Source organism: Lissotriton vulgaris, chromosome 1_1 (genome assembly GCF_964263255.1).
Source record: "Lissotriton vulgaris chromosome 1_1, aLisVul1.2, whole genome shotgun sequence".
Classification (NCBI taxonomy): domain Eukaryota; kingdom Metazoa; phylum Chordata; class Amphibia; order Caudata; family Salamandridae; genus Lissotriton; species Lissotriton vulgaris.
Window position 1 is genome coordinate 1,844,921,476 of NC_141685.1, and position 14,634 is coordinate 1,844,936,109.

Sequence of the window (14,634 nt, forward strand, 5' to 3'; positions counted from 1 at the left end):
CCCGTTTTCTATTTCTAGTTAGAATCTTACTGTCCTTTAGTCCCGCTTGTCTATACCTAGAAAGCGCATGGGTGCTGTACCTCGCTTGGTGTTGCAATTAGAACCGATATGAAATTCATTTTCCTAGATGAATATTTTAAAAAAAATGTAATAGAAATGAGAAGTTTATCACGATGCTCAAATGAAGTGATTCCTTGTGAAATTAGTGTTTTAAATAAAAGGTTATAAATACATATTTCAAACTACAATGTTATTATCGAAAACAGTGAAAACATTTTCCTGCGCACCCACCTACCATTTTAAGAAACCTATTGGCTTTCCCTTACCTATCCACGTCTTTAGGAAGATTCGACGCCTTTCGGGCTTCTTTCTATAGTTGTTCCCGCTTCCTTTTCAAAGGCTCGATGCAATGCTGCCAGATATCACGTTGAAAGCAATACTACAAGTAACATGGCCTCATCTGAAAAGGCAAGTTTAACGGGCACTGGAACAGGTATGTGATTACTTGTTTCAGCGCGACACAGATCCAGTTGTGTATACTATTTACTGACATTGCTAAATTCTATGTATGCCAATGATTCGTTTCCGTCCGTTTCTCTAGAAGCTTCATCTAAAAGAGATCATGTTGTGCTGGTGTGTGGAGCACACTGTCACCCAGGGGGGTATCCTGTCGCTGTCAACTCCCAAGAATGATCGCAAATCCCTTCCTTTCACAGAAATGTTAGTAGAGGACATTCCTTTACTTTACATGACAACATTAAGGAACACCTCAACAATAATTTAAAAAGACAAACAGTGGCGATTGAGAGTATTTTATGATGTTGTAGTGAAAAAGACGAACATCAAGAAGGGGAAAAAACGAATTTCTGTTGAGGGAGAGTTATATATTTACACAACACGCACAAGCGTTGCAGACTTCATCCTTGTTGAAAAGCAAATCCTTACGAAATGCAGAGCACGCCACTACTGCAGACCTGAAAAGTGCCTCGCATCTTGGGTTAATGTAACGCCCATCAGTGATATATCTGCATCCCCGCAAGTAACGGACATTATCACGCATATGCATGAAACTTGGCATGGCTAAGCTGAGTGAATAATGCTCTCCCCCTGCAGCGGTCTTTTGTTTATACACGATGTCAATCATTTTAGGTTCTCGGCCCTATTGGAGAGCACTGTTACCCTGGGAACTGCTTACCCTGTTAACCTGGAAAAGCTTGCGAGCCTCCCTTTCTTTGCAGTTAAGTGTTTTGTCAGTTACTGGCACCCACAGACTTCTTGTTACCTACCCGTGGTGGCTTTGATTCTCCAGAAGAAATAAAGCGCTGAGAGGAGCGAGGGTACACTTCCGTAGCCTCACCCGACTCTGTCCTGTCCCAACAGTAGAATGATCAGGTCCGATACCTGGCTTCTGTAACAGACACACTCGTTCCTGTCCTGGGCCAATAGGGTTATCAACTGGCATGGTGCAAATTCAGGACGGTCAGTGTAAAAATTCAGGACAAAGGGTCAAAATTCAGGATAGAAATTCAGGACAGAAGGTCAAAATTCACAACAAAAATTTGGGACAAAACATAAGTTTTACAGACATATCAGAGGAGGTGGCACAATAACATATAAGTAAGTAAATAGACAACCAAAATAAATACAAGTCAAAATAAGTTTATATAAGGTCGGTGGGAAAGCTGCTGTCTTTATTGCATTGGCCCAGCAGCTTTCCCACCGGCATCACCTTCTTTCTGGCGGTTGAGAGCTCCTCCAACGCCCCTTACACTCACCCCTCCAACTGAGAGCCCCAGTACAGCATAAATTGCAAGTGGCCAACGAAATAATGACCCCACATGCTAGACAGGTAAGTGTGCTGTTGCTCTAGAAGTCAATGTGTTTATAAGACCAAATGTTAAAATAACTTTTTTTTATAAGAACGTCATTTCGAGATAGACATACTTATGTATCATAATGGTGTTTCGTTATTAGCATATTTAAATGTTGAATAAACATTCTGAAGACATACTTTTTAAAACACTTTTTTCTCCTGCCGATATCGCTTTACGGGAAGATTGCACAGACAACACTGGTTGCCCGTAAACTTTATATGAGGAATGTACAATTTAAAGAGTGGGGGGTGAAGACTCAAAGGGAAGCAGTGACCAGAATACCCCAGATAATCTCGAGTTTACAAGCACACACCATGTTGTACTGGCCTGTTTTTCAATTACCACCAGACATGAAAAAAAAGTAATATGGGGGGGGGAGGGGGTAAGAGGGGGGTGTCGCGTGGGGCTGTCCTTAATTATTAAGTGTGAGTAGCAGGGGTCATGGGCAAGTTGTACGTTCTAGACTTCACTTTCAGTTGGTGCAAACACACTTAAGGAGGGGTGTCAGATATTTTGAGGCCATTAACATAGAAAACAAGCATTTGCTTTGCAACAGGCCTCTCATTAGTTAGAGAATTTGGCACTGTTTATATTTAGCTGGATATGTTTGCTGTTTTGTGTACTGTATGTGTTAGGGAATGTATTATACTTTATATTATGTATTGTGTATGTGTATTATATATTCACAAACCTTGACCCACCCCAGAGAAAAACTTTGTTCCATGCTATGACCAGTAAATTATGACTGTGGAAAATCCACCAGTCAGTCAGTCAGTCAAAAATACTTTTATTTGATCTCGTTAAAAATCATAAAAGAATGGAGAAAGTTCAATGATACAAACATGTAAAAAAAGAAACAAGGTTACTTAATTGGATAAAATGTTGAGGGTTAAAAAGGAGCTAACAGAAAAGAAATGAAAACACAATGTTGTCATGACCTGAATAATCGTCCATAGAAAATACATTAAGTAAAACTTTCATGTTAAAAGAAGTTTTGAACAGAGAGAGGCGATGCGGTACACCAGGGGCCCAGAATTTGTGTTAATGCAGGGGATGAACAAGGGTCCAAGTGGTCTAAACTGAACCACTCCAGTTCATTCTTGTTTGTTGTCTAATTCTTTGGCTGCCATTTTCCAAAGCATAATGGCTTTGCAAGAAAGTTCAATGGAGTGGCCTCCAAGACAATGTATAACTGCCGCACTGCATGTCCGTAGCTGATTTTTTATCAGCAACTTGCGGAGGACCCTTTTCCGAATTTCTAGTAGTGTAGGGCAGATGCATAGTAGATGTAAGAGGCTCTCTTCTCCTTGTCCGCACAGCCGGCATTCTTTTGTTGACCATACTTGTTTCCATTTTGGGGTTAGGTCCTTCGTAGGGAATGACCCCAGTCGTAGCATGGTCAGATAGTGTTTTTTATGTTGTGAAAAATGGTCTAACAAGTATGGTTGTGGTTTGAGCGACTGGTAAGAACTAATCACTGCCCAAGCGTGTTTTTTCTTTGAAAATGCGGTTTTATCCATTAGCTGTGAAATTTGTTTGGTTGCGCTGTTTACTGCCTTTTTGAAGCCAGAAAAAGGGGTGTTTGTGTGCCATACCCCTTCGAGGTGTAAGTCCTTGAGTGAACCTTTTAGGACCGTGACGATGGAATTATTTAACATCGCTTGCTTTTCGATTTCTTCCCAGCAGGAGTGGGCTAATGTGTTATCTTCTGCTTGCCTCATCCGCCAGTAGTATTTAATGACCGCCCCTTGTCTGGCTGGTTTCTGATTTTTTAGCCCGTATTCCAGTCGAATCGGAGTTTGAGAAATGTGCTGGGGGATTAAGAACAACCTCTTGAAGAAGCTTGATTGGGCTTGATTAAGGGCGGCTGCGTCTATTGTATGCATTATTTCTGACCCGTATGATATGGTTGGTATAAATTTGGCTGCGATTACCTTCAACACATGGCCTGTTGAGCTGCCTTTTAATTTCCTTTGTAAAGTTTTAAAGGCGTAGAGAAGTTGTTTTGCTTTCGTTCTCACTTGATTCAGCTGGTGTTTGAAGTTAAGGTTTTGGTCAAGTTGAAACCCTAGATATTTGTAAGATTCCACCTGGGTTATTGGTTTGTCACCCAGGTTCCAGATGAATTTGCCTTTTGACCCTTTTTTATGATGTTTTGAGAAGCACAGCACCTTAGTTTTCTTGCGATTGATTGTTAATTGGGATGCAATGGTATATGCTCCTAGTTGGGTCATTGATCGTTGAAGGCCTATCAGTGTTTGTGATAGAAGGACAATATCATCTGCGTATTGAAGGCTGGTGATTGGTATTTTGCCCAGTTTTGGGGGGTCGGTTTGGACTTGTTGAAGGTATTTCTCGAGGTCGGCGGTGTAGATGTTAAAGAGGCAGGGGGCCAGCACGCACCCCTGTTTCAGCCCGTTTTTAGTTTGAATCTTACTTGTTATGCTGCACCCGTCTCCTTTTTTGATTTGGACCCATGTATCCAAGTAAAGGTTGATAATTGCCTCCAAAGGTTTTGTTGGCGCGCCCAAGCTTTGCATTTTGGCCCATAGCTTTGCCTCTGTACTTTATCAAATGCTGCTTTAAGGTCAATAAAGCAGGCATAGAGGGAGCGGGATTTGGCCATGGCTTGATTGGCGAGGAGTGTGACCGCAGAGATATTGGTGAGGGTGCCCATTCCAGGCCGGAATCCTGTTTGTGTGTTTGGCATCAAGTTTGTGTGGCTCACCCAGTCTTCTAACTCTGCCAGCAGGTTGGAGGCGTAGATTTTGGCTTCAACATCGATGAGTGCGATCAATCTGTAATTGGCAGGATCTGAACGTGGACCAGATTTATGTATAGGATTAAGGATGCTTCCTCTCCAGGAGTCTGGGATCGTACCTGACAATAGTGCATGTGTGAATAATGGAGTAAGGATATCAGACCAGAATAAGGGATCATGCCGGAATAATGCGTTAGGCAATCCGTTAGGTCCTGGGGCTCCTTCAGGCCTTAGATTTTTTATGGTTTTAAGGACCCGATCTTGGGAAATCTGCAGAGGTGGTTCTGACAGTTCGATTGTTGGTGTGTCATCAACTGTTTCTGCAGTGGGGATTTCCTGATTTGTAGCTCCTGAGGGTAGGGTGTCATTATATGTTTGCTCGATGTGTGCTTTCCAAGTGTCCTCCATTACGTCAGAGTTGAAGTGCCTGTTCTTGCCGTTCGATAGCTGGTTGATTATATCCCAGAAGAGCTTAGAGTCTTTTTGGTTGCTGGCATGGAGGAGTTTTGCCCAGAGTTCTTCTCTGAAGGCTTTCTTGGCTGCCTTGCAGTCTCTTTTGAGGTTTTTTCTTGCATTTGATATTAGTGAGAGAATGTCCTGAGTAGATTCTGGGCCTCGAGTTCGCAGATGCCTTAGATGTTTATTCAATTGGTTTTTTTGTTTCCTTAAACTGGTGGTGAACCACCCTATCCCTTCTGGTCTGCCTGGTTTGCGGCCATTTTTTGAGAAATCTTTGTTTAGGTCTTGAGCAAAGATTTCCCAAGCCTTTATGCATGATGGATTGACTTTAAAACTCTCCGAAAGGGTTATGCATGTGGCCATGATGTCACCGATATTTTCCTTTTTCCAAATTAGACGTTTCAAATTGTAACATTTTGTGAATTGGGACATCTCTTTGTCTTTTGCGGGGTCGGCCATATTTACGAGTAAAGTGAAGGTTTGTGGGTGATGATCGCTTTCTGACCTATCTTTTATTTCAAAGTTTGTGATGTGGGGAAGAAGGTCTAGGTTTGATAATGAATAGTCAATGATGGAGCATGTTCTCTGCGTTACTCGGGTATATGCTTGGTGGCTCTCTGATGTCACTTGTCGGTTTAACACGCCCAATGATCTTTCTTCCAAGAGAGAGGCACATCTGTTACCATGTGTGTCACGTTGTTTGCTAGGTGGAACATGGCCTGTTGGACTATCTTTCCTTAGATTTTGTAATTTCATGTTGAAATCTCCTGATAAAATTATGTTGGAGTGTGGGTGAGCCAGTTTTAATGTATCCAGTGTTGCTGCTAGAGTGTCAATATTCAATCTCTTTTGTTTGGATGATGGGTGGATGTATATATTCAATATTAGTAGGCTACCGAAGGTCGGGGCTGTTAATTTGATACATAGCATCCATGTTGTATCTAAATCTACTTCCGTGGCCTGCCAGGAGATGTGGGTCGAGACATAGATTGAAAGCCCTCCTTTAGCTCTACCATATTTCGAGTCCTTCTGGGCCGGGTTAAGATATTCTTTGTAACCTACTATTGGTGAAGGATTTGTTTGCCATGTCTCTTGGAGAAGAATTAAATCGTGTTTTTTGAGAAATTCCATGAAGTCCGGATCTTCTACTTTTGAGCTCAGGCCATTTATGTTCCAAGAGCAAATGTTGCACCCGTGGTCTGTTATTTTTGCTTTGAAAGGGTTTGTTCATGCCGTGCATTGGCGGGTTCCAGCTGGGTTCTGTTTCCTTTGCCCTGTGTGTTTTCCTGCTTCAGGATGAACGAAGGTTATGGTTATTTTCCTCCCGTCTTGGTCTTTGCCAATTCTTGGGCTTTGGTGTTCTGGGCCTTTCGCACCTCTCAACAAACTCTCTGATGACTTTAGTTGTTGAAGTGGGGTAGGATAGCGGGCGGGCGTTGGTTTTGTTAGTTCTATACCCCATTTAGCAAATAAAACCTGCTGCTGCCAGATTTGCTCTGTGATGGAGTTATCAGTAAAGCTTACTATGGTGATTTCTCGACCGGATGGGTCGGGATTAGGGCTGAATTAGACGCTTTCAAGGTTCTCCGTCTCAATATGACGCAGGGACGGGAGTGCTTTGAGCAGTTTTAGTATTACACTTCTATTAAGGATGTCATGGGTTCCCCTCGATTCGAAATGAGGGATGAAATGCAGCTTTTTGTAGTAACAGTTATTGCTGTCGGAAAGGACCACCTCTGTGTGATGGCTTTTTTTAAGTTCATTTCCCTCTGAGGGTTGTCCCGCAGTGGACGGGCGAGGATTCTGAGTGTTGCATGCGGTGTTTAGAGGAGGTATATCATTGTTTGTTGCAGTGGTTGGAACACTGCTTTCCCTGTGAATCCTGTATATTTTGTCGGCGATGCACCCATCCTTGCTGTCTCCCTCATTAGGCCAAATTACGTAATTTGAGCTGGTTTTGACGGGTTCTAATGTGACTAATGTGTTGCGTCTGGTAGTGTTTGTTGGGATTTGAGTGGGCTGTGATGTTACATGCCGATTCTCTACCTTTTCTATGGGTTTGAATATGCTATATACGTTTGCTGGCTGCGAGTGTTCCATTTTTGGTTGCTTTTGAATTGTTGTGTTGGTAGGCTTATTGGTAGATAAAACTGTGTCGACCACCAGGCTTGCTTTCTCTGTGTTTATTGTTGGTGTATCGTCTTCGCTTTGGGTAACATTTTGCTCCATTGTGGTACTGATTATGGTTGGTGCATGTCTTGTTTGTTTTCCCTTTCTTGACTTTCTTAGTCGTTTCCTCTCCCGCTTTGATAGTGGGGCTTTAGTAATTGCTTCTTTTGCAAGTGGATTGTTGCAAGGATCAGCTGATGAGCTGATTGAGATGGCTACATTTTCAGAAACGGTTTTTAACTGTAATGTTTTTGTGCTTTCGGGTGTTAGAGCACTGTTGAGCCCCCCTGCTTTTACATTGTGCTCTTTTGGGGGACTTGGGTAAACCTGATCCAGTTCCTGCTGGGCTTCTCTGAATTTCTTTGATGGTGGATTAGTCTGTGCTGAGGTGTCCCTGACGACCCCCAGTAGTTCGGACATTAAATTTGGAACTACGGCTAGTTGGTCTATGATTTGCGTGCAATGGCAATGGTTTGTTAGGTAGCATGTTTCTCGGTCTTGCTGCACCCGCTCTATCATTTCATTTAGGTTTTGCAGCTTTTGTTCCACCCCCTGTACGTAGATAGCTAGAATGTTTAACAGGCCAACTTGGGTAGAAACCTGAGAGGCTGGAATTTCGTGTACTATCTCCCTATTTTGCGACTGCGGCATCATGGGAGAATTTTCGAGATTTTTTAGACTAAGAAATATGTCATCTTGTTGCCTTGAGGGCGGTGATTTTATACTACTTTGATAGACAGATTCCGGTGAATAATGCTTGTTGGTTATTGCTTTGACCGGGTCGTCTGCGAGTAGGGCCGGCGACAGCATGTGTGTGGTACCGAAGGGGCTTAGAAGGCCCGTGCTTGTCTGATGTGTTGAGATAGCTTCTTTGTTACCGTTAAGACCATTATGGCTTGGTAACAGTTGTTGTTGCCCCTTCGGCTGTGATACTAGGATGAGCGGCTGATGATGTATTTCTGCTTCTATGGCGTTGACTTTATGGATGTGACCACCTTCTGAGAGGGGTATGATTTTTAGAGTTTGGGGGCCATGGGTTTCGCCTTCTGATGCGTGATCCAGGTCTGGACCTATCGCCCAAGGTTTTGCTTTTTCATTAATGCGACTCATGATGCACTTATCGAGGGGGATATTCGTATCGGCTTCACTTGGGCCGTCAAAGGTGTCAATGCTAGGACTGGTATCTTGTAAATGTGCGAATTGTTTATGGTCGTCGCATTCCTGGTTGTTTTTCGCAGTTTTTGTGGCCACTTTTAGGAAGTCGGTGATCAATGCCCGTTTACTGCTGTTTGGGCATGAATAGTGCCTTTTTGGTGCAGGTGGTATGCCCTTCTTGCCGCCTTCGTTAGTAACAGGCGGGGCTGTCTCAGTCGCTTTTTTGCTGACAGTTGACTTTGAGCTTGCGGATCCGGAGATGGCTGTAATGCCCTGTGTTACGCCTTCCGTCGCGTACTGCTTGTCGCTATTTGTTTGCCTCGGCTCCGTAGGTGACATTCCTTCCTGCGTAGAACCTGATGCTATACTGTTGTCCTCCATGACCATCGCCTTTATGACCTCCGTTTCTATTTCTGGTTCCATCTCCATTTCTTTTTGGGGTTTTTTGGGGTTAGATGGTGATTTTTTCTCTTTACACTCATCCCCCCTTATTCTTCCAGACCTCATTGTTGGGTTGTTGCCCACCCGCCTTGCGACTTGATGCTATGGCGAAGGTTTTTTTTCCTTTTTTTGCTTAGGGCGGAGCTATGAGTTTTTTTTTTCTTTTTGGGGATGGTCGTTATTGTTTTTAGTCTTTTTGCCAATTTTAAGGAGAAAAAAAAAATTGTATTGAATTGTATTTTCTGATTTGTTAGATATCTGTATGTTTGTTGGTTTTGTCTTTGTTTGTTTGTTTTACTGGTCCTGTCAATTCGCCCTCCTTTCTAAACTGGACCGCTTTCACCAGCCAGGATTGTTTCCAGCTGTGCTTAGCTTTGGCCTGTGCCTGTAGGGAGGGAAGGAAGGAAGGGAGGGGAGCGGTCACCTCTGACCGGCGTTTCTCTGCTTCACCGGTGTCGCTGCCTGGCACAAGCTCCGAGATCCGAACTCCACAAACGTCCTCTGAACTCGCTCTGCTGACAGGTTCTTGTGCATCAAAGCTAGCAGTGACCTATTGGCTTTGATGGCAGTTTGACAAACGCTCACCACAGGCACTGGCCCATGGCGATGCGGGCAATGCGATGAACGGCAAGACGAGGCGAGGCGGGGGCCGTAGGGCCGCGCTCACTCCTCTCTTCCACCTCCGCCTTCATCTCTTGCTCACCTCTCCTCTTCCGCCGCCGCTAGTGACCGCCGCCGGTGCTGCACACGATGCGCCGGATGCAGGATGGTGATTGCCGATTGCCGATTGCCGGGTGCCCGGGGGCTGCTGCCGCTGTCCAGCCCTGCTGTCCCGCCCCTGCTTGGGCTCCTCGCGGCACCTCACGGCTCCTCACGGTTTCGTCCACGGTTTCGTCCACACCTGCGGCTCGCTGGTTGCAGTTGCTCACTAGCGCCACCGGAAGCAACACACCATACACAGGTACTGGAGGTGAGACTGTGGAAAATCCACCATGCTGGCTTATTTTCTGCCATTGTAAAATTAACAAAATCCAGTTTCATGAATTACAATATGAAAATTAGCTCAACTATGGTGCACAAAGCAGTTTGTGAACCAGACTCTGTAAAAAACCTATTATGCAATTGCATTACAAATATGTATAACAAAATCGGACTTTCAATTTAATATTTCCTGAAATGAGTCCTCATCACCGTAACAATGAATATGTTAGTAGGAAGAACAGCGTAAGTGAAACACTCTTGAGGTTTTCAAGGACCCAAGGACCTGTTCACACTATGGGGCATATTAAACCTCATGCTGTGCGTACACATTCTCCGCATTTGTTTGGTTAGTAAACCTCATGCTGTGCGTTTTCCCGACTGTGTGATAGCTTTCATCTATTCTACATAACAAAAAAAAACGAGTTTAAGCTATTAGCATTGTAAATGACAATGCCTTTTATGTTTTAAAATACAAAAATAAAAAGGCATTGTCATTTAAAGTGCCAATAGCTTAAACTCGCGTAAATGCGAGACGTATTGTATTGCAAATGCTTGTTTATACCCTTGTCGGTGCATAATATTCCAACAATGGTGCATCACATTATTATTGACTTTGAATACATTCCTAAAGTTATTAGCAGAATGGCAAATCATGACTTGTGTGTAATTACCAATGTATTTCGGATTATTCCACTCTTCTTCAGGGGAAGCTGTAAACCCAATAATATGCCAATTACCACATTGTAAGGAACGTGACTCGTTTCTAAAATAATCTAGTTCTATCAATGGCATGAAAGAGCGAAATGCCCGGAACAGTGTAGTAAACCAACTCTGCAAATCAGTCATCATGCACTGTAAATATTCAGCACACCACCAGTATGTGCTAAGGACCATGTGCTCAGACACAAACGTTATAGTGCCGCTCCTTGTTTGAGTACCCCAAAAACACGGTAATGACTAAAAAAAGGAAGAAAAAGACCACAAACGCTTGCTACCAGTGCTAATAATTTTATAAAAAAAGAAATGTCTTACTGATACGGGGTGCAGCAAACTACAAGATCCAGCATGCATCATTAATCTCACTTGTGCACTGAATTGTGCTGCCTGAGTCTCGTCCTTGTGCATTGCAAGCATACATTGACAGCCTATGACCATCAGCCATTATTGGGCACGTCACGCCTCCCTTCCCCCGTGGCCTCGGCTGCTGCTGGTTGGTATGCAGTGCGCATGCTCTAGGGACAGAATGAGTGATTAGATCTGTGTCCTCTCTGTTTACCAACCAGGCGCTAAGATCTGAAGCCACGTGATCACTGCAGGAATAACCTTTGAACACAGCCTTTGGCTCAGTCCTGAAAAGATAATCGTCGCTAGGCATGTATTAGCCCCCCCACTAGCCCTCTGACATATTGCTTATTTTAGTTGCACGGGATTTAAAGGCTAGAGCGTTTCTTCTGTCCATTCATTTACAGCGCTTCGTGGCTGCTGCAGTGATGTTAGACACTGTGCGCTGCAGCAGGGGGCTATGACACCATCAGACCGCCGATGATACCCAACTAATTCTCTCCCTCACCAACGACCCCACCACCGCCAAGGCCAGCTTCCAGGATTGAATGAAAGACTTCGCAGAATGGATGAAGCTCAGCCGGCTGAAAGTGAACTCAGACAAGACGGAAGTCCTCATCCTCCGCTCTTCCATCTCCGCCTAGGACGACTCCTGGTGGCCCCTGGCTCTGGGCACCTCCCCCAAGCCCACGGACCACGCACGCAACCTGGGTTTAATCCTCGACTCCTCCCTCACGATTACCTGGGTTTAATTCTCGACTCCTCCCTCACGATTACCAGGCAAGTCAACGCCGTCGCCTCCTCCTGCGTCAACACCCTCCGCATGCTCTGAAAGATCTTCCGCTGGATCCCCACCGGAACCAGGAAGACAGTCACCCAGGCCCTCGTCACCAGCCGGCTGGACTACGGGAACGCTCTCTATGCCAAACTTCAGAAAAGACTCCAGCGCATACAAAACGCATCCACTCGACTCGTCCTGGACATCCCCCGACACAGCCACATCTCCGCCCACCTGAGAGACCTACACTGGCTCCCCGTCAGCAAGAGGATCACGTTCAGACTCCTCACCCACGCACACAAAGCTCTCCACAACACGGGTCCCCTAATACCTCAACAACCGCCTCTCGTTCTACACACCCACCCGCCAGCTCCGCTCCGCCAGGCGCGCCATCGCCACCGTTCCACGGATCCGCAGAACCACCACCGGAGGAAGATCCTTCACCTACCTAGCGGCCAAGACGTGGAACACCCTCCCCACCCACCTACGACTGACCCAGGACCATCTCGCCTCCAGGAAGCACCTCAAGACCTGGCTTTTCAAGCAGTAGCGGACCCCCCCCATCCAAGCGCCTTGGGACCCTCGCGGGTGAGTAGTGCGCTCTTTAAATTTCATGATTGATTGATTGATTGGTCAGTTGCTCGTCTTAAAAACCCAAGAATTCTCGCCAATGTTTGACCTTTGCAACATTTTTTTTTGCAGTTTTATGTAGCGGGAACTCAACCCGAAAGTATTGCAGCGCTTTACATGAGCGCCAGTTACATTTCACAAGGACGCATTAATTTTGTTAGGCACGGGGAGACTACATTCAGATACCCGATGTAGATTTGGGGTCAGTGCCAGTGATTACAACAGATCCCCTTCGAATATGGCGGCCTACCTCACCAGAAGCGAACATCATTGTCGCTAATGCGCTCCTTCAAGGCGCTAGGCATGTTTTAGCCCCCTTCTCGCCCTCTGACAGATTGCCTATTTTATTTGCACGGGATTTAAAGGCTAGAGCGTTTCTTCCGTCCGTTCATTTACATCGCTTTGCGGCTGCCGTGGTGCTGTTAGACACTGGGCGCTGCAGCAGGGGGCTGTGACGCCGTCAAACTTCAGATTTAAGATGATGATGAGCCCCCCTCTGACACATGCTGTCGAGGGTTCCAGGATTATCCTGCTATATCGTAACTGCATGAGATAGCGCTCATTGTCGCTAATGTTCTCCTTCAAGGCGCTAGGCATGTTTTAGCCCCCCCTCTCGCCCTCTGACAGATTGCCTATTTTATTTGCACCGGATTTAAAGGCTAGAGCGTTTCTTCCACCCGTTCATTTACTGCGCTTCCTGGAAAACGCAAGGGTAGATTCCTTCCAACACAGGGAGCCCAATGAATAGCCTGGACTCTAAAATGAAACAGGCACAACAGCCCTGTTGCGAAAGGATTCCCTGCACAAGTGGGCGGGGATGCGGAAGTTATCGCCTGTGAGGAGAAATGCTCTGCAGTATGCTTCTCTAAACACCAGTGGCGCATTCGCACCACAGAGGAGCAGGGCCGGGAACGGAAACTAGTGGCGCGCGCGCACCACAGATGAGCGGTAGGAGGGAGCGCAGCAGCTAGGCGAACGTGTGCGGCGACGCGTGCTGGCCACCGTCGGGAATGGGCGGAGCAGACGCGGGACATGCGCCTGCCTTTGCCCAATGGCGTGCCTTATTTCTGTAAAAATGCTCAAGCCAATGGCAGCGTGGGAAAGCATGATCACACACACAAGCGTGTGGTCAGCTTTCAGAATCCCTTTCAAGAGGTCTTGCGCTGCACGAGTAGTGCTACGCACTGCAACGCTAGGCGCTAGACATAAAAATGGGTAATCTTTTACCTACTTTGTTTTGCTAGTAGGAAAAGTGTTACTCCAAGTAACCATAACCGTACTGACAACCTAGAAATGTCAGTCATAATCAAATTGAAAACCTTACAGTTAGTTATGCACTCGGAGTCCGTCAATGTAGTTTTTATGACAGGTGAATCATTCCAGCTATCAGCTGTGCCGTCAGTTCCTAGTTTGAACCAACACATCCCCAACTGCCTTAGTTACCATGAATGTCATAGTTACCACACATCGTACCTTTTTCAGGTTTTGCCTGTGCAGTACTTGCTCTGTGCGTGTGAAATCTATTGAAAATATAAATCTTAATCCCTTCGATGCTCATGACGAGCTCAGCTCGTCATGAGGCACGGTTGAGCTGTGCTTATGACGAGCTGAGCTCGTCATGAACAATGGGAAAAATTCATAGTCCGCATAGGAGGGGAAAACCATCAGCAGCGATGGTGTTAAAAGGGGCTTACATCCTGCCCTTGCTTTCAATTGGTTCTTGTGCTTGCCTCTTACTTTTCCTCCATTTCTATTGGCTATAGCATATTATTTCTGGCTCTTCCTCGTGTGTTTGTCTTATGAGTCTCCTGTCGCCCAAGTACTGATTTCATCCGCTTTTGAAGCAGAACTTTTTTTTTTGATGTTTTGCCTGCACTGCGCTTGCACGCTGCTCCCAGCCCTGACCTGGTATCGTAGCGCTGCTCGCAGTGCTACTGCTGCACTCGTTTGGGTTAAGCTGCTCTGCTCTGTGACCTGGAAGCATCGTCCTCGCACTGCCATTGCCTAATTCGAGACTGCGCATTGTTTATTTATTAATTGTACATTGCTGCCTCTGCCTTTCGATTTCATAGTCCCGCTGTGCCGCTAGACTGCGCATTGTTTATCTATTAATTGCAATTTGCTGCCTTTGCCTGCTTGCCGATTTGTGCCTGATTGTGCCGATTTCACTGGTGTTTTGACCGCCATTAGCTTTACCTGTGCCCCAATCTCGTCCTGGTCGCCTTTTGGCTTGCAGCCATTTTGTTGTTGTGCCCCCCAGCCCGGCTCTCCGCCCCGCTCCCTCCTCCCAGCTGATCCTCCCTCCCACTGAAAGTATTGAGCCT

General features: G+C 45.6%; 1 protein-coding gene across 1 annotated transcript in view; it reads left to right on the forward strand.

Annotated features, from left to right (window-relative positions):
* Positions 1-401: 401 nt before the first annotated feature.
* The window catches only part of ZNF277 (zinc finger protein 277), a 602,005-nt gene continuing 587,772 nt past the window's right edge, over positions 402-14,634 (forward strand). Inside the window, exon 1 of the mRNA XM_086919306.1 lies at positions 402-493. Within this exon, the coding sequence (XP_086775432.1) occupies positions 451-493 (43 nt within the window). The 5' untranslated portion in view covers positions 402-450. The remainder of the gene's footprint in view (positions 494-14,634) is intronic.